Raw genomic sequence first — 25,985 nt, forward strand, 5'->3', positions numbered from 1 at the left:
TCCCTTAGCGCACTTCCGCCGTACAGCGCCGGGCAGCCAATGGGAGCGCGATGCTGGGCGCGCGCTCGGCGCGACGTTAGAGACGCGCCGGAAAGAAGGAGCGCGGTTCGGGGCGGCGGGAGGATTTGGCGGCAGGAGGATTTGGCGGCAGGAGCTGCGGAGCGCGGAGAGGAGAGTGCAGCCATGAGCGTGCGGCTGAGCGAAGGCGCCATCGCGGTGAGGGACCCCGGGGCAGGGGGAGCTGGGATGAGTCTGGGGTGTGAAGATCGAGGGGGAGGGGGGAACGTGAGGACTGCGTCATGTCTGGGCTTATGGAGGAAGGCCGGGGTGGGAGAGGCCTAGTGCTGTCCCCCCTCAGTGTTGGGTCTCTGAGCGTCTCAGAGAACGGCGTGGCACCGTCCTCAGGCTCGTCTTCTCTTTTATAGGCCATAATGCAGGGGGAGAACGTCAGCAAGCCCGTGCTGCAAGTCATCGTGAGTACCGGGGTTGCTCAAGGAACCGATGTGTGGTTTTGAAGGGCGTGAGAAATAGCAAGAAGTGACGTGCTGGTGTTTTCTCACAGAACACACGGGCTATCGCCACAGGAAATGGGCCTCCGCGGTACCGAGTGCTGATGAGCGATGGTGTGAACACTCTCTCCTGTGAGTATGAGATGTTTGTGAACGTGGTGGCACCAACGGTGCTGCAGCTTCACTTTAATGTCAGGGTGCATAGCAATGGAACCAATACTGAAGGAGAGTGGGATATATATGGGGACCACAGGCTCTGCCTGAAGTGTGCATTGTAATGCACAAACAGTTCCTTCTCTTTTGGCATGTAAGCGATTGCTACAGGGAATAACAAAAGTACAGATATCTATATTTGGTTTTGAAACGCTGATTTTTAAAGTAATCTAGCTCAGTCTTCTTCTGATGTCAGTATATGATCATGGAATCATATTATGTATGATCACAGAATTGTCTCATTTAGACTAGAAATTCTTTACTGTGTAGGTGGTGAGAAAGACTGTGGTTGCCCCTTCCCTGGAGGTGTTCCAGTCAAAGCTGGATGGGGATTTGAGCAACCTGGTCTAGTGGGAGGTGTCCCTGCCTATAGCAAGGTGGACCTAGGTGATCTTAAAGTTCCCCTTCAACCTAAGCCATTCCCATAATCACAAGGGTTGGAAGGAATCTCTGGAGATCTTCAAGTCCAACCTTTCTCCTAAAGCACTTTCCCTATAGTACGTTGAACCAGAAAATGTCCAGGTGGGTCCTGCATATCTCTAGGTAAGGAGGCTGTACCACCTCCCTTGGCAGACTGTTCCAATGCTCTGGCACTCTCACAGTAGAGTTTAAAGTTCTTTCTGTGCACTTGCACAGAACTTCTGTGTTCCTTTCCAGTTTTTGCCTGTTGTCCCTTGTCCTGTCACTGCACACTGTTGAGCCTGGTCCCATCCATTTGACTCCTTCATTTTCAATACATATAGACACAGATGAGCTCATTCACTGCACTCTGAGAAGCTCAGGGAAGAAATACAATATAATTTATGTTCAGTGTTGCAACTGAGTAGCTGTTATGCTGTTTTCTATGTGCTAATTAACTGAGCCAGTTACAGATCTAATGTAATGCTTGTGGACTGGGAAGGAAGCCAGCTGTGGCAGCCCCTTTAATACGAACATGTGTTGGTTGATGTTTTTAATCTTCTTCTGTCCCTGTAGCGTTCATGTTGGCGACACAGCTGAACCCTCTTGTGGAAGAGGAGCGCTTATCAGCACACTGTATCTGCCAGGTTAACAGATTCATCGTCAACAGCTTGAAAGATGGAAGGTACGTGCATTTCTTTAAGTGTGGTTCTGCACAAGGGCAGCTGTGCTAATGGATGCTCTGTCCTGTGGGGCTAAGTGAAGGCCAAATCGTTTTGATGAGGCGTTTCTGAAAATAATAAGTGCAGGAAGGAAAGCACACAGCGTAAGCACTTGCAGAAAGTAACTCAGTGTAACAGAAAGACCTCCAGGTGGAATACTCCAAACTGTATGTACTGCTTTGTTTCGATTCACTTAATACTACCTGCTGTGGAAAAGAAGCAGTGAAGGCTGCAGGGTGTGGAATCTTTGATCTTTTGTGAGACTTTGAGAGAAGTGAGGCTAGGTACTCTGCAAAACGAGAAGTGATCTGAGAAAAGTGATGGTCTAAAAATGATGTATGTCTGGGAGAACATGATTGGGGAAATATAACTTTTTTTGAGGCAGAGAGTGGGTCTCTTATTAAATCTGGCATTGTTTTGATGCTTTTAAAACACTGTTGTTTCAAGATATTTTTGCGTGCCCGTTCAGCCTGCTGTCAGTGTCCTTGGTGAAATGTGATATTTTTCACATCTACTTGTATGACATGAGAAGGTTAAGTTGATAGTGGAGAGCTTTTGTTCTCCGTGTTCCCTCGTACAAAGAATCAACCCCTAGTGGCTGGTTCTCTTATCTGCATGAGAAGGATACTCAGAGCCTGATAGACTTACAGAGGGAATGGGTCTTTATTACTGTCTATTTTGTGTCTGTAGGAGAGTGGTTATACTGATGGATTTAGATGTTCTGAAAACTGCTGATATGGTTGGTGGGACTGTTGGCAGTCCAGTGCCATACAACGAAGGTGAGTGTCCTCTGTAAACAAAAACCTCTTGTGAGCAGGCTGCCTGTTATCACACTCTTTCAGCTATCTGTTTCTTTCTTCTCACTGAAAAAGAAGCAGTCAGGCGTGTGCAGCTCCCTTATGACTGGAACAGAAATGTCTGCATCTTGAAAATTCTTACTGTCTGTGTGACACAAAGTAGGGTTTGTTCATATTTTCATAAGCTCTGCATCTTGGCTGAAGCCTCTATCTCTAAGGAGTATTGAGAAGTGTCTGTGCTTTGTGTTAGCACCGACAGGTTTGTATTATGTGTTAGTGGTCTTTATGTAGAGATCCTGTGAGTGTGTGAAAGCTGTTCTGTGTCTCTTTGTAGTGAGTAACCAAGGAAGGGAGGGTTTCTTCTATCTGGGAAGGAAATGTCAGGAGGAAGATGTAATAATGATCTATAAAACTGTAAGATGGCCTGAGTAAAGAATGATGAATCCCTTTCTCTTCTGCATCCATTTGATGCTCTTTAGTTCTCACATCCTCAACTAGCAATTTTAAACAAAGAGCTGAACTGCACCCCCCCCCAAACAGAGCATAGCTAAATTATAGGACACGTTGCTATATGAGGTAGGTGCCAAAAACTGGCACAGGTTCAAAAGGCAATTACATGCAAAAAAGAAAAAAAAAAAATCCATTAAGGGCTGTTAAACGTAATGGTGCATCCTCTGCGTGAATGGAAGCACTGGAATTGCCCAGAGTAGATGGATGACTTATGGTTATGAAAACATGGCCAGCATGCAGGCTGTCCTAAGCACCTGTTCCTTCTCTGCCATCTAAAAACAAGGATGCACTGGGTGGCCCTCGGTCTGACCTGCTGTGAATTATTTGTTTTACACTGTGTAACTGTATTCTTCATTTTCGCTTGCTGAACGAGTTCTCAGTTAAATGTATTTTCAAAATAATGTTGGGTTTTTTTAATTTTTTTTCCCCTGAGATGTTCAGAAGTATGTTCCCCTCTTGGAGTTTTCTTTCCTGAAAAGAGAGAGGATAATAAGTGCTTAAAGAAAATATTTGAGCTTCTCCATTGTTGGCGCACGTACAGATAATGGCTGAAATTCAACAGCAAATAGCTTTTTTTTTTTTTCAGGGAATTTTTTTCGTTTGTCTTTCTCTGGTGGAAATGAATCAATTTGTTTTTACTGTTAAGGAGCTGCACAGTAGTGACAACAATTTCTGGAAGATATTTTGGACAAATGGTGGTACATACTGCAATTCTGATCTCAGATCTACTTTACTAACTGAAGTAGAAATTAGACTTTGTTGCCAAGACATCTTTCTTCATCAACTTTTCTTTTTTTCCTGGGGAATTAGAGATGCATTTGTTAAATGAGCCTAAAGAATCCTTTGTTCCTTTGATAGTTACTTAGCTAATTGCTGTTTAAAAAATGTGTTGACATCTCAGATTTTATGGCTTAATCTCACAGTTGCTGTAGAGACCATGATTTTTGGAATACCTATTGAGCAGGCTGTATTGTCTTTCTCTTGCATCACTTTCTTGTGTGATACAAGAGCACGTTTCTTGTGAACTATGGCATTCTTGTCACATTGTTGCTTAGAAACAACAGAGAATCTTCTGTCTTACAGAACTGAGCCAAAAATACATCCTTAAGGGTATAAATTCTGGTAAAATTAAAGTTATTTTGGTGAAAGTTCTGTTCTTCACTGTGACATACAAGAGTAATCAGCAATGAAGGTCTCAAATACAGATGGTTGAGAGATGCCAAATTTGCTGCAGGATATATTTTGTTTTAACACTAACACAGTTCTACAGAATTCATACAGTAGTGGTGTTAGGGTTTGTTTGCTTGTTTGTTTGTTTTTTAACATTAAATTCTGTTTCAGTTACTGAAGACAAGTTTTTATTTAAATACTGATCTCAAGTTCCCAGACCTAGGAAAGAATCCTACCCCAGAAGGATGCAGGCAGTGAGGAGATAGCTTTTGGCCCCTTTGCAGTTGAGCAGTAGGTGGTTAATCTGCCTAACAAGGAAGCTGGAGATGCAATCTTCTTGATACATACCATAAAAACTTCTCAGGCAGCATTTCATTATAGTATTGAAAATTAAGATGGAGCAGTTTAGTTCTTTGTACAAAGCTACATGGTAATGTTATTACTGTCATTAATCTCATCGAAATTGCTCTGATGTTGGACTTCATTCTTACTGTAACAATTACTTGCTACTTATGTTTAATTTCTGTCATTAATCTTTCAGTGTTGAAATGCTTGTATATTTATACATTTGCTTTTCTTCCTGCTCTTTCCACCATTGTCTTTTGGTGTGTGTTCTTTCAAAGTACCTTTCCTTCTTCCTCCATCTGTGCTGCAGCTTGGCCCTGGGACAGGGACATAGCAGGACCTCTCAATTACAGATTATTTGGACTACTGCTTCTACATTAAACTGGGCTATGGAGCCAGAAGTCTTGGGTTTTACATAGCCAGTGTATATTGCAGGAATGTGATGAGGTATTTTAAGCATTGGGTTCCCTTGTCTCCTTTATGTGCACATTCCTTTCCCTGTCCAGGCATAATTTCTCTTAAGTGTGATCTTTTTCCTCTTCTCCTCTTACTTGCAATGAATTTGGGGTTGAGCTGTGGCTCAGTCCTCTGAGTGAGGCAGCTGAAGGAGGGGGGGAACCTTGGTTTCTCCATCTAGTGGATTGTGCAGTAAGTGCACGTTTCCATTTGACGTCACACTGTTGCTAGGGAGACTTCTGTCATGGCTGTGACTGCTGTGACAAGTGAGAGGAGCAGAATTTGCTTATACCTTGGTCTGGATTAAAAGTAACCAGAGGGTTACCTGTGTGGAGTATGCAGTGTCAGGCTGTGCTTCATCAGGATAGTAGTGCCTTTCCATGGTACCCTTTCTTGCTATTTTGTTCTGGGAGTCTCTGCTTTGTTTCTTGAGATGCTTATGGGATCAATCTTGCTTCTTTTCCACTTTCCTATCTGTCTTGCTGCTCACAGTCCCAGATCAGTGCAAGACTTTGCCTGCCCTGGCCTAGGATGTCCTGTAAACTGGTGGCTGAAGTGTTAGCTGTGTCCTAAGAGACAAAGGTTTGGGTATTTACTGATCTGGAGACAAAATATGTTGGGAAAACAATTGTTTCTGTAAAATGACTCCAGTTTTTGACTTATGGATTACTTTTCAAGTTTATTGTTTTCCTACATATGTCACTCTGTTCTTTGTTTGTAGTTTATTACTGATACAATCCAAGTAAAAACCCTGTAGCCTAAAAAAATACACAAAATGTACTCACTGTGGCATGCTCCCTGTGCAGTGTGCCATTGTATCCCAAGAACCCCCAATCACCCTTTCTCACCCTTGTGTTAAATTTCTTCATGTTTTGAAAATAAATGGTAGCAGTTGTTCTCTTTAACTGCAGGCTTGACTTTACCCAGGTGGATTTTTGGTCCTTTCTAAATTTTAGGAGGGAGATCTCCCTACATTTCCTTTTTTTTTTTTTTTTTTTTTTTTTTTTTTTTTTTTAGTGCTGGCTGTTAGATAGTAGCAGAAACTACCTGTCAGAGCAATAGAAGCCTGTAAAAACTGAGAAGTTGTCAGGATTACTTCAGTGCTGTCCTTTTAAATAACTGTCAGCACTGAATTCTTCTTCAGTAGAAAGCAGTTGCTTGAGGAAAGAGATCTGACTGAAATTCCTCTGTGTTAATATTGTTTAACTGATAGCTTACTGCTGCTGTGCCCTGTAACACCTGAGTTTTAACGTGTTCTGTGTTTAAAATCTTATCTTGCAAACCTAATTTCCTGAAAAGGCCGAAGGGTACTTTTTAATTACTCTGCTCCTCACTGTCCTAAATGGTCTCCTTCAATTTGATTACCAGGACAGGGACAGCAACGTTCTTCAGCTCAAGCAACCAACACAGCACCCAACAAACTGCAGCAGCAGAATGGCAGTTTGTCAGCAGCAGGTAAGAATAATCCTGGGCAGGATTTCTGGTTTCTGTGCACAACAAAACATGGAGGAAAAAATAAAAGACCCTTTCCATAGTAGTGTTGCAGAAGAAACTACATCAGATAAACTTGTAGCTTGAAAAGATGAGTTGTCTCAAGAGGGGCTACTATCATTTGAATTTTAAAAATAAAATAATCTGCCTCATTTTCACCTCCCCCACTTCCCCATGTAAAATAAGTAGGAAACAGTTCTGACAAAGCAGCATGAACTGCACATCTACTCTGATGCAATTCTGCATTCTTGAAAAGGTGCTCTGTGGACACCCAAGTCAGCTACAATTTGTAGCTGGCTGAAAGTTGTGTTGTCAGTGCTGAGCTATTGAGGCCAAACAGCTTACGTGGTGCAGGACATGTTTTGATCAAGATTTTAAATAGCAAGCTGCTGAAAAAGGCAAGCAACCTGTAGGCTTATTTTTAAAGCGATGAGGTTATCGAAGTCTAGCTCTTGCTTAAACAAACAACACCCTGGTGTTTAAGAATCATTTTGGTGTTTTGAAATTGCAGAATTTTGACACCTGCTATTCCAGCAGAAAACAAAGTTTTCCCTCCTTACTTTAAAGCTGATGATAAAAGTTCCTCATTTATACATAAATGAGGTAATGTTTAGCAGTGTTGCCTTACACCGCAAGCTGCTTTGATTGTGGGGTACCATTCCTTAGTTCCTTGTCCAAGTGTAGATCCAAAACTTGATGTGCCATAATTTAGAGAATTTGCTGCTAAGTGGTTGTTTGCCACCTAGATTGATTCTGACCACATCTCCATCTTCACTGTGCGTGCTCTGAAGGTCTGAGTGTCTTGTTTGCAGCCTAAAAAATTGGTGTGACCAAGAGTAGGAGTAATTCAACAAACATCTATGTTATAGCACAGTGAATGAGTTGCTCTTAACCTGTCTTTTGTCTGCATGGCTGAAATGCTGTGTGCTTTGTTGTGTTTGTTTTATTTTCTCTTTTTGAAAGGTTCTGCTGCTCCAAAGTACCATCCTCCCTCAAACCAGTTCAGTAAAGCCAGCGCTCCCAGCTCGTTGAAGACACCAGGGGGAACGCAGTCCAAAGTAGTGCCCATTGCCAGCTTGAATCCATATCAATCTAAGTGAGTTATAATGGTTTGCCAGCTATTTCTGCCCTTATCATATTTACTGAATCATTCTTCATTAAGTTTGGTCCTTATATGTTAACGTAAAGGAGAGGTACAGAGGAAGAGGGCAACAAAACAAAAAAACCTACAGAAATAACTGCACAGGTTTTGATCTTTTTGTTTCATCAGCACTCTAAAAATCAGATTTGCATTGTCTTGGTGAAGTTACCCTGCTGAGCTTGATAGCTTTTTAATATTTTAGTAGAGAAGCAGTTGACTTACCTTTTTTTTCTTAAAGCAATCTTCTTCTTGGTAAGGTAATGACAAAACATCTTGGTAATCTATTCACTTCGGCTACTGTTTTGTTTTAAAGCATGAGGATGTAATTATTTTGTGAATGACAGTTTTTAAGTTATGCAAACTGATTTGATTACCTGAGTTTAAATGCAAAATTGTATAATTGGGCTCTTGAGTTCTAGCATGGATTTTCAGAACAGGCAAGCTGCTGTGTGAGAAATCTGCCTTAGAAGAGTGAAAGATTTGAGGTGTGCTGCTATGCAGAAAGATTGTTTGCTGCTGTGTTGTACTGGATGTTTTATGGTTGGCTTTGTTGTTGCTTTCTATACAACTTTCTGCCTTTAATGGTTGAAGCCATTAAAATAGCAGCAGAAAGGCAGGTAGAATTGCTGAGGTGCAGTGGAAAAATTGTGGCTTTTTAAATAGTGTCATTCCAGTTCCAAAGGTTGGTAAATTCAATCTCTTCTAAAAATAAAAAAATACATATATAAATAAAAGAGGACACGGAGCAGCTCTTATTTCTTGCACAATTTCAGGTGGACCATTTGTGCTCGTGTTACCCAAAAAGGACAGATCCGTACATGGAGCAACTCCCGTGGTGAAGGGAAGCTCTTCTCTATAGAGCTGGTTGATGAAAGTGTAAGTGTTATATGTTGAGAAAAAGATAACGTGTGCCAGATGCTGATGAACCCTTCATAAAGACAGAATAGAAGAAATAAACTGTGTTATGGAAAATGCGTTTTTTTATTATTATTGCGACTGAAGTTCGTATTCTGTATTCATTAACTTGAACATCAGCGATCCAGTTCTTATCCAGAATGAAGTCTTAAACGTATGGCATTGCTGATTATTTTTCATCAGAGTCTAGAGTTTGTGACTCAATTTTTGCAGCTTCAAAATACGGTTGTTTAGGGAAACAGACAACCTGATACTTTGTCATCATCTCTGTTAGATTGGGAATGAGCTCTCATCCTTACTTAGGTACACACTGCAAAACAAGGAGTGAAAGGAGCATCGCCTCCAAGTTATAAGCTTTCATTTTTGTGAGGAAATCAGACTATAAATTATTGTAGTACTCGGAGATTTCATCTGTGGTTTGTTTGGGGAATGGTATCTGATTAATCCAACTAAACTTGCAGTTTGTCAAATCTCTTATCAGATTACCACCTTCTGTCATGAAAACAAACAAGATTCTGCAGGATTATATTTAGTATAAAATGTGAGGTTAATAATGTAATGTGTTGTCATCAGCCATTTGTTTTCTCTGCATATTCTTAGTAGTCATATGAAAACAAGAAAAAAACCAGGAAATTTATAGTTGTTATTAATTATTACGTAAGGACTTGGCGTTGTTTATGAGCAGGACCTAGCTTAAGATACTGTGTGCTAACTTCAGGAGTTGGGTGATCTCTTTGAACTTTTCTTTCCTATAATGGCAGTTAATGCTAGTTTCAAGAGTAGCTGTTCAGTGCTGTCTGTGTGATAGTAATTCTGGGGCTTTAGGGATGCTAATGAGACTTGAATCTGAGAGTTGATGGTCAGGTGTGGAATATGTCATTCTAGCTATAACTGTAAATGTAAGGAGAGTGTTGTCTGTTCCTCAGGTGTCTGGAGCTAGCCTGGCAACCCACGCTGTCTGTAGAGCTGATGCCACTTAATGTTGTTAAGGATTTCTTAATATAATTTATTTACTTAAGCTGAATTTCAGTTCTGACTGCCTCTCCTATTTTCCTGCAGGGTGAGATTAGAGCTACTGCATTCAATGATCAAGCAGACAAGTTCTTTCCTCTCATTGAACTGAACAAGGTATAGTGGTGTTGTGCTTTCATGGTCTGACAGGAGCTAGAAAAGAGGCACTTCAGCAGTGCAAGGATTTTTAAAGGTGAATGCCATCTATTTTCTCTGTCTGACTTCTGATAATATCCTCTGTTTCATTGCTTTCTCCTCTAGGTATATTATTTTACCAAAGGCAATTTGAAGACTGCTAACAAGCAATATACAGCTGTTAAAAATGATTATGAGATTACATTCACTAATGAGACTTCGGTTGTGCCCTGTGATGATGCCCAGCATCTTCCATCTGTTCAGTTTGATTTTGTGTCCATCTCTGACTTGGAGAACACACCCAAAGATTCGATTGTCGGTCAGTCTGAGTAGCAAAATGACATCCTATTGGACTTGGAAACTTTATTTTAGTGCTGTGACTGCTGGGAAGGCAGTGAGCAATAGAATGTGACCTTTTGGGTGGACTTAGCCCGTGGTTGTTGCCATTAAAAATGCTTTAGGCAATTTTATGGTTAAGGTGTCTTTATCCTAATCTGTATATACTAATTTCTGTGCAAAATTATGCTTCAAGATAAAGACAGTAAATGCTACTTGTTTATTGTCTTATGATCATTGTTTTCCACAGAAGAGGGTTGAAAGAAAAGTGTCCTTGCTCAGCACGTGTGCGTTTCATACCTTCCATGATCTTGCTTGCTTTCACTATCTAATTATCTCGTAGTGATTTTGGCATACTGCATTGCATCCAAGTCCAAGTTGCATGACTGTTTTGGCTTGCTTTGTGAAGTATTGGAGGTTTGTTTTTCTGTAATTTGTTGGACAGAGTACTCCGGAAAAATCAGAGGCTTGGGTGGGGGCGAGGGAGCTCAGGTTTCACAGGCACAAGATGCATGTGATTCAGAGGCATTTGGCTAGGAATCTTAAAGGTATATCTGTGATGTTCAAAATAGGTTGTTATTAGGGGGTGCAAAGGGCACTGCAGTAGCTCTTACTGCCAAAACCTGCTGACTTCACAGCATGGTCTGGATTGGAAGGGACCTCTGGAAGTCATCTAGTTCGACCTCCAAAACTTGTTCCAGTTGCAGCTTTTGGTCTGGGGAGCTGCAGCAAGGGCACCAGCCAGTTGTTTCTTTGTGTTAGTCATTTTGAAACCCTGTGCCTGAGAGCCTTCTGCTTAACCAGCATGGGTATGTTTAAGCACAGCAAGAATCGAGGCTGAAGTCCTTTGGCAGAATGTGATGGAAAAAGAGATTGTGATGCCTTGATCTCTCTAATGTGGTGAGACTTGCATTCACGAATATCTTAATGAATTCGTCAACAAAATTAAAGCACTGAAGAATTCTGTAGTGGAGCATTCCTGCCATAATACACTTAATTTCCATATCAGATTTGATTTGGATAGGGAGCTGGGATATTACAAGGTAAAAATCTGACACTAGGAATGAATTCTTCTCTTGTGGTGTTGTATTCCCCAACTGTGACCCTTGAGCAACTCTAACTAAATTGTAACTCTTTTTCAGATGTAATTGGGATTTGTAAGAGTTATGAAGATGTCACTAAAATTGTAGTGAAAGCTAGCAATAGGGAGGTATCGAAGAGGAATGTGCATCTGATGGATACATCAGGGAAACTGGTGACAGCTACGCTATGGGGAAATGAGGTATGTGCTCTCTTACCTGTTCTTAAGCAGAGGTTCCTTTGTGTAGGGTGAAGAAATACACACTGTTGTCATCGAAGATGGGCATGGGACTGAGATGGAGTCCTAGGTGTTGGAGGATCAGGGGTGGAAAGAAGGTGAAATACTGTCTGGTTTCATTCAGGTGTGATGTTTGTAACTTTTTTCTGACAAACTGCTGACATGATCTGACTAATGTGTTCTGAACAACTGCAGACATGGTGTCTCAGGCACAAGGACTGTAGATTTCTGGTTTAGAAAAGAGTATGAGTTGTGGTTTGATCATGGGAATGCCTGATGGCTACAGCTGTCTTGTTGGGGAGGACTTTTATTCTGAGGGTAGGATACTTGCTACCCTGAATAAGTTGCTGCTTAACTAGGGGTTTGAAAGGCTGTATCTCAGACTGAGAGTTTAAAATGTCAGAGCTTTGGGAATGGAAAGTTTTTGTAGTCATGGTGAACAGCTCCTCTATCTTGATAGCAAGCTACTTTGTTTTCCAAGGTGTAGTTACTTAGGGATTTATGTTCTGGTCTGTAAAATGGGAGTGAACCTGCCAGCCTGACAGAGGTGCCTGGTGGCTAAATGACCAAGTGCACTGATACTGTAGGTGGATGAACATTGTCAACCATCTGCTGATGTAAATGTGGGCAACAGGTTCAGTATCATAGAGTTTTAAGGTTGAACCAGCTTGTTACTGGAGAGGTTACTAGTTATGAACGTCTTGTGTAACTCTCAGATTGGGGATCTGTATTTCAGAAAGCTAAACGTTTGCTTTGTTGTAAAGGTAACATAAGCATTGAGGGGAGGTGACTTATGGCTTGCAGCTGGCACATCTAGCATTGGAATCCCTTTCTCCCCAATAACTCATTGCCTTATCTGTCAAGATGTGTGTTCTTTTTGTATCTCATGGATACAGCAAGTACTTCTGCTAACTCCAGCCCATTTGTGGTCCGTGAGCACATGATCCTTTCCTTGCTTGTTAAGTGGTGTGGTGTCCAGGAAATCTATACCTTTCAAGACCTCCCTGGTGCCAAGAGATTCTTTGTTAGTGTCAGACTTTAGTCGGATAACAAACTGATAGCAACTGAACAGCATTAAAGCAGCTTTATGAGATTAAAAATGGAAAATGGAAAGCTGAGGAAAGTGTTTGGTCAGCATACCTGTGCTTCTACTTCTTAAGCTATAGGTGAAGAGACGTGATTGGCTCAGTCAAGCCAAGTGAGTTGTTTGATACCCCAAAGAGACTAATTTGACCAAATAACCTCTGTTTGGAGAAACTTTCATTCCCGTAACCCACCTCCCTTTATAAAATTCTTGTGTAAAACCCCTAATGGAGGTGATGAGTCCCTTTTCTCCAAACTGGTGGTGTACTGCTGCTGCACTGACAGAAGGGTTCTCCATTTCCCTGAGAAAATGGGTTTTAGGATTATAAAACTGTTAGCTGCCTTTCCTAAACTCCCAGTGTTAGGATTATAAAACTGTTAGCTGCCTTTCCTAAACTCCCGGTGCTGCTACCTAAAACCATACCCCCCACTACAGTAAGATGGTTTGTCTTGGGTTTGGTTCTCTGTTGTGATCTGTGAACTATGACTGCAAGTTCAGTATCTTTACTTGTAGCATGCTTACTAATGCTTTCTGTTTTTTTTTTTGTTTGGTTGGTTGGTTGTTTTTTTCCACATGTGCAGGCTGAGAAGTTTGATGGTTCTAGACAACCTGTGATAGCCATCAAAGGAGCCCGAGTCTCTGATTTTGGTGGTAGAAGTCTGTCTGTCCTGTCATCGAGTACAGTGGTTGTCAACCCTGATAGCCCAGAGGCTTTTAAGCTCCGAGGATGGTATGACTGCGTGCTCATGTTGATTCATTTCTCCTGCTGTGGAGTATTTGTTTTATTCTACTTCTCTACATTTGAGCGCTGGGGAAAGGGAGCATTGGATACGGGTTCCAGGCTTTTAGAAACTTACCTTCCTTGAAAGCACTGTTCTGCTTGAAAACTTGGAAATCCATGACAGATGTTGGAAAAATAGGAATATAGTGTATGCATACCCAAAGTCTTGGATGGCTACACAAAATGAGGCTTTTGACCAACTCTACTTTCTGATAAACAGAACAGTTTTTTAGTGGGCTCTTTCCATGTATTGGAATCTGTTGTGTCCTCTGTTAATATGAACTGGAGGAGCTACGTTGACTTCTTGTCTGTTCCTTAACAGATATTTTTCAATTACTGAAATAACACTTTAATTTTTATCAGGAAAACCAAGTGACTTCTTGGTGTTTCATTCCTGCTTCTAGCATAGGTAGTTGCTAAATTATCTGCTGTAGCTACTAACACCATGAGGTTTGGTGTATGTGCTAATGGGGTGAAGTCCCTACAGCATCACTTTTTGTGAATCCCGGGCTCACATTCTGCCTAAATCCTTTAAACATGCATAAAATATTTGTTGGCATTCTCCATTATTCAGATTGAGCAGAGCTGCTTCTATACTTCAGAGGGTTGTTGAAGATGAAATTGGTTGTGGGTCTTAGCTATTGCTGTCACATTTTAATTACATTCCGTTTTTGAGTTCTATTGGTGTTTCTCAAATCACAAAAGATGCCTGAATGGGGATGATAGTACAACCTTTTTCAGAAAAGGAGTGCTTTCTTATTTTAACACAGGAGGCATAATTTGCTCAATGCTATTTGCTTTTCCTTTTGAAGCTGCTGCAAAGATAATGGTACCATGTAATTTAATTTTAATTATGGAAATATCTTGATGCCCTTAAATCTTGTTATCTGACTGCCTTTAAGAAGCATGCAGTGCGTGGTTTGACCACTAGCTGGCAAACAAATTGCAGTTATATAGAACAAAGCTGCCCTCCTTTTGTGGGTTTATAAAATACTATGCTAATTAAGTCAGAGTATTAACTTATTCTGAAATGCTATTTTTGTTTGCAATATACACAAATTACTGTAATTGTTTCCTTTGCAATCATTGATTTTAAGGGGGAAAAAAAATCCTTCATGTATTAAGTCCATGAAACTAAATGTAAGCTTATGATAAGGTGGACTGCTATCCAAAAATAGCAATGTGTCTTTGTGCTTTCAGGTTTGACTCTGAGGGGCAGCTTCTGGAATGTGCCTCCATCTCTGATGTGAGAGGTGGGTCAGCATCAGGGGTGAATACCAACTGGAAAACTTTGTACGAAGCCAAATCAGAGAGGTTGGGACAAGGAGATAAGGTAAGGCATGGCAACTGGCTGCAAGCCTTGTGTGTTCAAGGGGGAAGGAAGAAAACCTTGATGTTCTGCTTATTGGGTTAGTCCAGTTGTTGGGCTGTGTGTGCTTACTCTGTAAACAACCAAAACCAAACAAACCAAAACACGGAATCCAAGTCCCTTGCTCATGTTGCAACGTGATCCTATGTGTGCAAGAGAAAGTCTAGGGTAAATAGTGACAAATAGCCCACCCCAAAGGTGCTAATGTAATAGCATGGTGTAGGACAGACAGGTGCATTTGGAGGTAGTGTTTTCAAGGTAAACTTGCTCAATAGAAAAGCTAGACCCAGGTCTCTAGCAATCTAGCCCAGCAGCCTTCCCAGGCTTAAAATGCATCTTGACTTGTTCCAGTCTATTTTTAAAGTGTGTAATTATTTTTTTTTTCCAAAATTTTAGCACTAAGCCATTCAGGATACAAAAAAACTTTGATCTAGATAAGGAACTTTCACAGAAAGAAGCTGAATTACCAGTGCCTTTCTTACACGTGGTTCTTAACCTCTGTTCATCTGCTGAAAGACTTGACTGTGGTCTTAAACCATTAGGGTGATGATTTTAGTGTGGTGAGTGGGTATTTTGTTCTGTGGGCTATAGTTTAATCAAATGCTTATCTGTAATACTACACGGTAGGCTTTCTGCTTTTTGTACTGACTCCTGAAAGAAGCGTTGGAAAGTGTGGAGTCTTAATCCTGTGAAAAAGTAGAGATTTGAACAGACACAATGGAGAAGCAAATATGCTTTATCTGAAGAAAACCTAGCAATTGGAGTTCCCTGCAATGGAAACACAGAATAATCTTGCTCTAGGGGCTTTATTTAACATAATGGAAGCCTGGAAATGATTGCAACAGGGGTTGATTTACAGTTTTCCAATAATCCATAGCTGTTAAGCTTTCTAATCCTAAATATCCAAGTATGGACGCCTTGCTTTGTAGTTAATTCAGAATTGGAAAACACTGAGTATTTTGAGGCTAATGTTGCACACTCACTCTCCTAGGCGGATTATTTTAGCTGTGTGGGCACAATAGTACATCTGCGCAAAGAGAACTGCATGTACCAGGCCTGTCCCTCTCAGGATTGCAATAAGAAAGTGATAGACCAACAGAATGGACTGTATCGTTGTGAGAAGTGTGATCGTGAGTTCCCCAACTTCAAGTACCGCATGATGCTGCTGGTAAGTGAGAGGATTAGGGCAGGCAGGGCTTCTCCCTGCTTTCCCTGGGCAGTGCACACTGAAGGCTTTCGAGAAACTGGAGTGCTAGGCTGCTGGTTTTGTCAAAGGTGCCTGTGGGTTAAGGGGATACTTAAATGACCTGTGTCTGTACCTGGGTGAGGAGTGTTTCATTGAGCTCATAAGCAGTTTGTTTTCCTAGCACTCCAATTAAAAGCTTTTCTCGTTGCCAAAAAGTTGATGCTAGCTCAGTTGATTCTGGTTTCCAAGTGTACTATGCAGTGCAGAGTACAGATGGCCTACGCCTCTTCAGTAGTGAAGATAAACTGAAGTAAAATGGCATTTCTGGAGAGCAGTAATTGCACTTTTACAGCTGCTACCTATATTTAGTACATTTTCTTTTGTAGGTATTGTTCTGTCTCAGGCTTTAATGGAGCCTGCTTCGGGAGGCAATGAGGATTATTACTGTGATGCCTGCTTACCCCATAAGCACTGAACCTTCTTCTGTTTTTACATTGTACATTGTTGTATCTGCTTCTTAGAAGTGCTGTGCCAGGTGGGCATGCAGAGAGAACTATCCCTGCAGTCTCACTAAAACACAAACTGCTTCTGAATAATTTCTAGCAGATAACTTCTAGGAATGCACGAACTACTTAACGTAGCAGAGTCACTCTTTTAGAATGCAAAGGGGATACTGAGGTCACAATCCAGCCTTCAGAACAGTTTGTCTCCTATTTTTGCATTCCTAATTGTCAAAGCAGCCTCACAGATGAGGCTAGTACTTGATCTGTTTATTGCTCTGTCTTGTCCTTGAACGTTTTGATAGTTGTGTCATAACGTAGCATCACATGCATTTATGCCCAAGTTCTTGTGTCTGCACTAAATAAATGCAGGTCTCAATCTTGCTGGTGTCAACCTTGGTTGTTACCATTCTGGGCTACCTGTTCCTGCTCACATCTCATCGTGGATAGAGGAAAAGGAACTGAATATCCATCACTGTTTATTGCTATGATCTTGTTGGCCTTTTCTTGTGACATGACGTGCTGACAATGTTAACTTGCTTTAAATGACTCTGACACTCTGTTGAGCTCTTTTTAAAAGTAAAATGATAAGTAATTGTCTTCCACCCTCAACGATGGAAAGTTCCTATGGTACACAGGGTTCTTGAGCTGTGAAATAAATACTACTTCTATCTGTTGCTCAAAGAAGGCAGTACAGCTGGATGCAATTAACTTTCTTGTTGTTTTTTGGATTTTTTTTTTTAGGTGACCATTGCAGATTCTCTAGATTATCAGTGGGTGACTTGCTTCCAGGAGTCAGCAGAATTCATTCTTGGGCAAAGTGCTACTTTCCTGGGAGAGCTGAAGGAAAAGGTCAGTCAATTAGCTTACTATGTAGTAAATACCTGGATGTGGACCTGCTTTGTGCACATCTTGCTGTTGAGTAGATCTCAGATTTCCTGCTTTCTGTGATTTGATAAGGAAATGTAGTGTTGTCTCAAAGCACAACTTGGGGCAAGATGTAGTTTGCTTGTGGAGCACCAGTGCTGATGCAGCAGGGAGCACTTTCTCATCCCTGTGTGCACACGTACCATACTCATAACCTAGTGCAAGGGCACTGGGTTGTATTCATGTAGCTATAGTAGAAATCAATAACATTATTAAAACAAATAGAAAAGAGAGGGATTTACTGTCAAGGAAAGGGATTTATCTGAGAAGAAGCTGATGTTACTCATGCTCTGAGCTGATAGACCAACTCAGAGGTCTGATGGACAAAGGCTTTCTCCAGATGTTGGACTTCAGAATCTTTTACGAGTTCACAAATCGTCGCTTTTCCCTATTCTGAAGTTCTTGGCAGGGACTTGTTTACTCTTCTCAGGATTATTTTCCACGGGCCATCTGCCTGGAGAACAGAGATTTGCCTGGTTTCCCCCATAGTTTGCTCCCACAGTCAGTCTGTCTACCTCTGAGCTCTTTTGGCTGTTAGACCAAAGATCAGCCTGTCACTGTCACCTGGACCTTGAGGGACAGCTGTCATCTTGTCCATAGAGTTACAGCCATTAGAGGGCTGGCAGCTGTAACACACTAGCTACAGTAGAAAGGACAGGCTGTTTTATTGTACCTAGGTTGGAAAAATCTGCACAAAACAGTTCTGGACATGAATGTGAACAGCGTTATCCCTAACGTGTTCCAAAAATTTGTTTACAAAACCAAAAAGCTCAGGAACACTTTGTATTTATCTTTGTAAGTAGGCAGGAAGCTTTATGGACTTGCGTGTCAGGAACCTTCTGAAGCCTCTTTTTTTTCCTCATCACATTTTACCAGAAACTTTGAGGGCAGTACAAGAACTATGACTTTTAAAATAGGTCATTTGCAGAGATGCTGAAGTAATCTTTCTTTGGCAGATTAGAATGGTTTTTAACATGGCTGTAAGCCATTAAATGCTAACAGACAGTATTTTCTTCTCTCTGTCTCGGTGCTTTGCCATGTTTTCCTTTCTTCCCACCAAAATAATCTCTTCTTGCTTTTAGTTGACCACTACACAATATCTGTGGGGCTTTGTTTTGTGTTTTTTAATACTGTGGGAAATGTATTCAGTTATTGAACTGTCCATGAATATTGCTGTGGCTATAGTATGGCTGATATAAGGGCTCCACAGACGTTCAGTTGCTTGGCTGTGGGATCCAGGAGGCTGTAATCCTGGTGGTCCTGAGCCATTTCTGTAAAGCAGGGCTAGTTTTCCCATAACTCTGCACTTTGGTTCCAGGTAAGCGTTGCAAAGCTTGTCATCTGTAGATGCTACAAGTTTCTGTGGTATCCTGCAGGCTGGACACCTCTGTTCTGTAGGAAGATGTATTCCTAGGGCATTCTGATTAGGTGTGCCTGCACTTCTGAATTTCCATTTTCAGACATTATTATCTTGTCAATATTGTCTTAGTTCAGTCATGCTTAATCTCTGCTAGAGTTCAAACAAAATTTCTTAGTCACTTTTAATGCAAAAGAGAGTGGAGGAGAGACAGCAGATCCCATGCAACAATACAAACATGTAATGTCTTTTGAAGAGCTGCCTAATGGAAATGGCCGGGGATAGAAAATGGAGCATAATACAGAATGAGCCCTTGAGCAGGAATGCTTTGTGTTCCGGGAGAAATTGGTTTTGATTTGACACTTTTACGAGCTTTAAATATGGCACTTGATGTGTTTTCAGTAAGCTCACCATAGTGGTTTTTCTCTGAAGACCTCATCCAGTGCCCCGTGGAGTCAGTGGAAATCTTTCTGCTGCTTACAGTGTGTGTTGAGTCCACGTACAGCCAGGGACTGTGCGAAGCATGTGCATGCCAAGTCTTTCATCTCCTTCTCTACCACATTTGTTACTCAGAAAAGTAAGGTGGGGTAGCAGTGACTGGTATGCTAGCAGCATTTTGCACTCACTAATGGCTGGTATAGCTTGTGGCAGAGGTGGAAGCAGAAGCCAAATCCTTAATCAAGTGACCTTCCTTATCCTCTAATCCACATGATGGTCTCCAGAAAGGGTTTTCAATATTCAGGAAGGATAGGGCAAAATTTTGCAGTCTGCAGCTAGCTACTTCTGTTTGCTTTCGTTTGTTGCACTTCCTAAACCTTGAAAGAATCACAATGTGGTGTAAAGTAGCACTGCACACATCAAAACCAGCAGCTTTAACACTTGGAATGAGAGTGAAGGGGATGCTCCGCCTTCTTCTGGATGGAGTGTGTTTGGTAGATGAATGCATTAATAATGACATGTCTGTAGCACAGTGGGGCTGCAGCATTTTGGTGGGATGTCAGCAGAGATTTTTAACTCGTTTTTACAAGAACAAACTTCCCAGTCTTCAACTCGTCCGATTCTTCTCTACTGTTTTGACAAATTGTCTGTAATAAATGATGATTATGTTTAGTGCTCATATGGTAATTAAGAGTAGCTTATGTTGTAAATGTGACATGGCCTTCTCATGGCTATAAAAGATGTTCCAAACGCACATCCTCTCTTTTATAGATCATTGTTTAAATAGGTCAGTCAGGGTATGAAGGGTACACACAACCTCAATGGATAAGCAGAGAAGCTGAACAACTGATAAGACAACTAACAGGGAATTAGTAAACTCCGTCTGTTTGGCTGCAGGCTCTCTGCAGTTCTGCTTTATACTCTTTTAGATCTCTAAGAAGTGTTTTTTCACCTTGAACTCAGCTTTGATAAGCTTTAAGCTATGGTGTCGGCATCTAAAATTTAGGGGTAAATTCACGTCTGTGTGTGTGTGAACGAGTTAGCTCCTGTATTCTGTGAATGCTAGCAAAAGCTAAGCTGTTGTGAAGGGTCATGGCACTACCAGAAGCTTGAGTGTCTGCAGCTGGGATCTGTTCTTTCTCCTCCTCACAGAACGAGCAGGCATTTGAAGAAGTCTTTCAAAATGCAAATTTCAACACGTATGAGTTCAAGATCAGAGTGAAGCTGGAGACGTACAATGTAAGTATCCTCCACGATGCTGCCATAGCGGATGGCTTCCTCCTCTCGTCTTTGTGGGGTGAAGTTTCAAGTGACTTATAGCAGCCACTGTCATTCTTGGGCACCAGAGGAGGATCTGCTGCCTTTAAAGCTGCTTCCTCTCTGTTTCTGTCAGCATGGCTTGTTCCAAATGAAAGCAGTGTAGCTGCTCTGGGAGTTGTCTGCTCTCCCAGCTAATCCTGGTACCACGAACAGTAAGTTAACAGGGCAGAGAGGTTAGAACCAAATGCCTCGGGCACTAAGTATTCTTTCTGCATGCCATTTTTTTCCTCTTTTGCAGGATGAATCTCGTATTAAGGCTACAGCACTGGACGTCAAACCTGTAAACTACAGAGAGTACAGCAAGAGGTTGATCACCAGCATCAGGAGAAACGCCCAGCTAGGATGAGAAGGCTCATGCTGCTTGATCAGAGCTACAAACTTCCAGGAAAAAACTCAGAGGATGTTACATTGACTTTTTCCTTGTTTTGTGTATGACTATTTGGCATTAGTTACATCACACGTGGTAGTCCAGTGTAGTGGGCTGAGTGATTTAATGCTTTTCTCTGAAGATGTGCCCTTAGTAGCTTAAGAGTGCACCCAGTGGCCATGATGCTGTAGACTCTTATGGTCTATTAAACTGTGACAGCACTAAAGAGGATCCTCCAGACAGATTGTCAGTATCTTTAGACAAAGCATTGAAAAAATCTGAAGTAACTTTGCTTTCTTGCTATACATAAACCTGAATTATATAACCATTGTGTCGTCTTTGCGAAGAAAATAGTGACAACCTTGGCACTTGGACTTGTTCTGCAGAAGATGGGAGGAAGGCTGTTGTGCAGCTTTCAGATCTGGACAAGGGAGAACAGGTCTATTAGTGCAAGTTAGTTATTTTCTCTAGAATTCAAAGGCTTTTTCTTTCCACAGGTGCCATGCAGTTAATGCTTGGAATGGCAATATGGTAGAATTATTAATCAAAGACATATCTTTTATATCTGAAGAATATCCTTCCTTCAGGGTTTAATAGACTGAGTCAGATGGGTCTGATATTAATCAAAATTGTCTCTTCTGAGGAAGGCAGATAAGCATTGACTCTCCATCCCCCAGGGAAATCTAGACAACTACAAAGCATTGCTTTAGTTTTCACTTCAATTAATACTATAGGGTTTTGACTGATTTTTAGCACACGTTTCCTTTCTGTATGTGTTTTGTATGTCTGTATGTTAGGTTTGTTAGGTTTTATTTGTTAATCAGAACCAGGCCTTTCAATAGGGGGGGGGGGGGGTACTTTGTTTGAATAAACACTGTTTAATTCCTGCGTAGTGAATTTTGCTTTCTTTGAACACCAAGGACTTCTCGTTACTGGAAAGCAATTAATTAGCTTTCATAATAAGCATTCACTTGGGGGAGATGTTACCTTATTACTAACTCTAAGGTTAGACTGAAGAAAGGAGACTTCTTTGCCTGATGTTAACGGCATGGAAATGCAGTGATATTTTCACCATTTCTGTGCCTGAGAATGCTGATGAGCTGGCACTTCTGGGATTTTTATTGACGTTTACACAGCAGTCTAAAACTAACCAGGCTTTGAGATTTGTTCAGACATAGAGCTAGTACAGAAAACAGTAATTATGCTACTGGGCTTTTCAGTCAGCGGAGCATGCTAGCTCTGTGTGCTCCTAATCACATTAATTATGTGTTCCCTGGCTGCAGCTCACAGCTTGGCATTTGCTGCACAGCTCTGAGCATCCAGGCAATACTGCAGTGGGTCTCTGGTAGCAAAACTGGCATTTATTTATCTTGCACCGTTTCTTCGTGTGTGTCCATGCGGTGCCCCGATTTCCTATTTGTCATCTCAAGTTTTTATGCTTAGGAGCTGCAAATGCCACTTCCACTGATGGCCAAAGAGGACGTTATCCTGGGCCCATTAATTGCACAAACAACCCCTTCTTCTTTTTCAGGATCGGAGGATGGTGACTGGGTCCTTCTGCTGATGCCTTGAGTTTTGTCATCCAAGTATCCGTTCCCTCTGACCTTGCTTATGAAGCGTTGACTGGGAAATCACAGTCTTCAGCACAGTCCTGGATTGACAAATGGTGGGTTAGCCGTGATCATCTATCTTTCCACTCTGCTAACCAGTCTTTTACTTCTGCTCCTCCCTTCCAGTTTGAGGCAACTGAGAGCTGAGGCTGTTCCCAAGCCTCAGGCCCATCTACGTGGGGAAGGTTTACAGGGCTGGCGTGCAGCTGCTGGCACTGCAGCTTTATGAGCCGAGGTTGCACACCTGGGGCAGCTTGTTCCCTTGGGGAACAGCCACACATCCCTCTCGTTGCCTTTACGGTGCTGTCAGCCCGGAGGTGGCAGATATCAGCGCTCATGAGCGTTGAGGTGTCTTACAGGAGGAGCTGGGTGACCTTGAGAGCTGCAACAGAAAATCAACTTTAACAGTTGGTGTGAAAAGTCGTTTATTTGAGGGCTAATAAAAAAAAAAAGAAAAAAAGAAGGTGCTATAAAGTGGGTGCTCATTAGTGAGTGAAGAGTTGGAGGGTTTTAATCACGCTTTAATCAGCTAGTATATGATAAAAACATCAAGCTATGTAAAGCAAGGTATTTCTAGTGTAGCTATACAAGTACGATGGGATTATATAAGCCTCTGGTGTGAGATCTCATCTCGAATGCAATGTACGGTTCTGGTCTGCTGCATATAGAGGCAAAAAAGAATCTCAGCTGGGGCGAGTACAGAGGAGGACTATGCGCTGAGTAGGAGAATGAGGATCTTTTTTAGGAGGGGACTGGAAGAGCTAATTTAGCAAAATGAACCCTGAGAGGGGGATATGGCTTCCTTCTTACATAAAACATAGATGAAGGAAAACATAGATGAAGGCAAACAGGGATGAAGGAGCGTGTAGCTGAGTCTTTGCTGGCTATTGCCTTCCCCTGATTGCAGGTTGGAGCTGCTGAAGGTGATTGGTTAATGAGGAGTTTGTCAATGAGAGGTCCTGCAGCAGCCTCTGGGTGGAGGAGGAGGGCAGGAGAGCTGTGGCTGTGCCCTGGTGCTGATCCTACAACCACACATATGGGGCAATGGAAAACGGAGCTCTCCACTCCGGGTTCTTTCTCCTGTGCCAATTAAGGAGAAATCCGTGGGCTCCCAATGCTAATTGGGATTATTGGCAAACAAGCCCTGCTCTTCTTTCCCTTCATCATAAATCTCTGGCTGGGTTAGTGCTGGGTGGCTTCAGCTGTTATCCAAGCAGGACCTGAGTGTGTGCTTGCTCGAGTGAAAGGATGCTGGAATACCTCAGCACGGTGGGGTGAGGAGTCCTGTGGCTGCTAATGCTTCACCTTAACCTGATCATACAAAGCAAAGCTGGGACTGGGTGGCTGCTGGTTTCGGGCAGGCAGGTGTGAGGGCAATTAGGTGGGAACATCGAGTTCTGTGTGGTTGAGGGAAGATGTGGAGCGTGCTCTGACATCGTGCCGCGCTTGGCTGTTTGTGTTGCTTCCCACCATTACAATTTAACAGTTTTCACTGTACATCAAGTTGAAATTAATTCTTAGTGACCCTTACGAGGCTCTGGAGGAGAGGTTGCACTCGAGTCAGGTCTTATTTTTAAGATCCATCAGTTCTTTGTCTTTCTTTTTTTTTTTTTCCTCCTCCCCTCCCCAAGACAAAGCCTGGAGCAGTCATATACTCTAAGAGCTGTTGTAAAAAATAAACGGCCTTCCTGCACTGATGTGAAGCGAACGCTCTGCATGTTTTCAGTAGGTCGCTGCTTTGCAGTGTGTATGCTACGCCTGGCAGCTTGCATGAGTGTGTGTGTGTGTGTGTGTGTGTGGGATTCATGTTCCAGCACGGCAGGATTGTCCTTTTAGTGCAACGGGTGTGAGAGTGGAAGTTGATGAGTCTGTTTTGATTCTTAATACTCCGTGATATTTGCATTCGCTGCCCGAGATTCAGCGTAACATCTTGAGGGGGGGAGGAAGACGTACTTTCCTTCCGTGTCCTGTTTTGTCATCTTTCCTTTATTTTTGGGTTGTTTTCTTTTTATTTTTTAGGGGTGGGGGGGTTGGGGAGTGGCTGCTTCCCCTCTGTGATCCCTGTTGCTGATTGTGATGGGAGAGGGAAGTAGGAATTGTGCATCTCTCTCCTGTAAAACAAAGCAGACCCCAAAAAGTGCAGCGAAGCACACATAGAGCTCTCCCCATCTCTGAACAGCATAGTGCTCCAAAATCCTGTTTGGGAAAGGGCGCTCTGCGATGCATTACACGTTACAAATATTGGAGAGGTGCAGTAAATATTGCTAATCTTATTGCAGGGAGCAGAAATTCTCTTTAATATATTAATCTTTGAGGATGCAGAGAGGCCCAGAGACCTTGTCTCACTTTCTTGGTCTGTTTTTCTCATGTTTACATTTCATTCATATACAATTAAAAAAAAAAAAAAAGTGGTTTGAATCACCAGATGGATCTTTGGTGAGGAGTGCTGTGCATTTCTCTCCTTTATTTGGATAGTTAGGTGTCTGTGTTTGGGGGGGTGGGGTGTTGTTTGTTTTTAGGGTTGTTTTTTTTTTTTTCCTTCCTGTTTATAGTGCATTGATTTGTTGTTAAATTCAGCCTCTCTGCCATGCCAAAAGCATGCCTTTGGGAGTGTTCCTAGGCTGCTGTAGTGCTTTCTTTTTTTCCATCCTTGTATATTACTGCTCTTGCAAGTTATTTAAAATAGACTGCATCCTTCCAAAGGCATTTTTTTTTTCAATTTGTTCCAAGCTTCTTGCCCTTTCAAGACAGCTGTTGGGGTAGTGTTTTAATACAGCCTAAATAAAATCCTCCTCAACTCCTCTTCCCTGATGTGATGCAGCTGGTTGTGCCCACCTAAGGGCCCACATCAGCCTGCCCCTTCCCCTGGGGATGGGCCTCCATGGGGATGGGCCTCCATGGATGGTGCTGCCCTCCATGGGGATGCCCATGTGTCTGAGTTGGTCGTGGCTACGAGGAAGACACCTGGAGCTCTGCTCATCAGTGGGCAACCAGGCAGAGCTGCCCCAGCAGAGGGCTCTTTGCTCGCAGTGTTTGCCCCCCAGCAAGCTGGCCAAGCAGACCTTGGGTACACTGCTCAGCTCTATCTGACAGAGAACTGAGGGATGAGAGCATTTGTCATGTCCACTCTGACATCACTGCTGAGCAATTAAGAGAAAGAAATCTAATTGTTTTGGCCATCACTTTAGCTCTTGGTATTCCCTCGTGGCTTATTGTACAAAAGGCTGAAAAATAAGAGTAATAATCTGATTTTTGTCTGTTTCTAGTGTTTTATGTTTTCCATTAGAGCCTCGCCGGTGTGCTGCACTGACTTTTTGAACTGCAGGATCAAAAAATACTCCTCCCTTTTTTTTTTCTTTTTTTTTTTTTTTTGGTGAAGACTGTCTCCGAGAAGGATAAATATTATTGATTGAGGTATTTAATACACTAATGAAACCCACAATTATTGACTATGTAATTAATATACTGTCTAAAAGTAAAGTTTGACAGCGCATATAGAAAAGCTATATTGACTCGCGCTTCTTTGGCAATGTGCCTTGCAGGTTTTTATTTATAGAAATTGAAACACGTTCTTCAAG

The 25,985-nt window shown here is 42.0% G+C and overlaps 1 protein-coding gene across 1 annotated transcript; it reads left to right on the forward strand.

Moving 5' to 3' along the window:
- The first annotated feature begins 140 nt into the window (after positions 1 to 140).
- Positions 141 to 25,888, forward strand: RPA1 (replication protein A1). The gene is made up of 18 exons (XM_065731868.1): positions 141 to 216; positions 426 to 473; positions 563 to 641; positions 1,698 to 1,806; positions 2,534 to 2,622; positions 6,490 to 6,576; positions 7,576 to 7,708; positions 8,527 to 8,629; positions 9,728 to 9,796; positions 9,941 to 10,133; positions 11,293 to 11,432; positions 13,134 to 13,282; positions 14,534 to 14,666; positions 15,694 to 15,870; positions 17,133 to 17,240; positions 20,263 to 20,349; positions 20,669 to 22,463; positions 25,694 to 25,888. The coding sequence occupies exons 1-17, from the start codon at positions 184 to 186 to the stop codon at positions 20,774 to 20,776; spliced, it is 1,845 nt and encodes a 614-aa protein (XP_065587940.1). The 5' UTR covers positions 141 to 183; the 3' UTR covers positions 20,777 to 22,463; positions 25,694 to 25,888.
- Positions 25,889 to 25,985: the final 97 nt, after the last annotated feature.

This window comes from Cyrtonyx montezumae, unplaced genomic scaffold (assembly GCF_038088225.1).
Source record: "Cyrtonyx montezumae isolate F1298 unplaced genomic scaffold, pur_monq_1.0 scaffold_15, whole genome shotgun sequence".
Classification (NCBI taxonomy): Eukaryota; Metazoa; Chordata; class Aves; order Galliformes; family Odontophoridae; genus Cyrtonyx; species Cyrtonyx montezumae.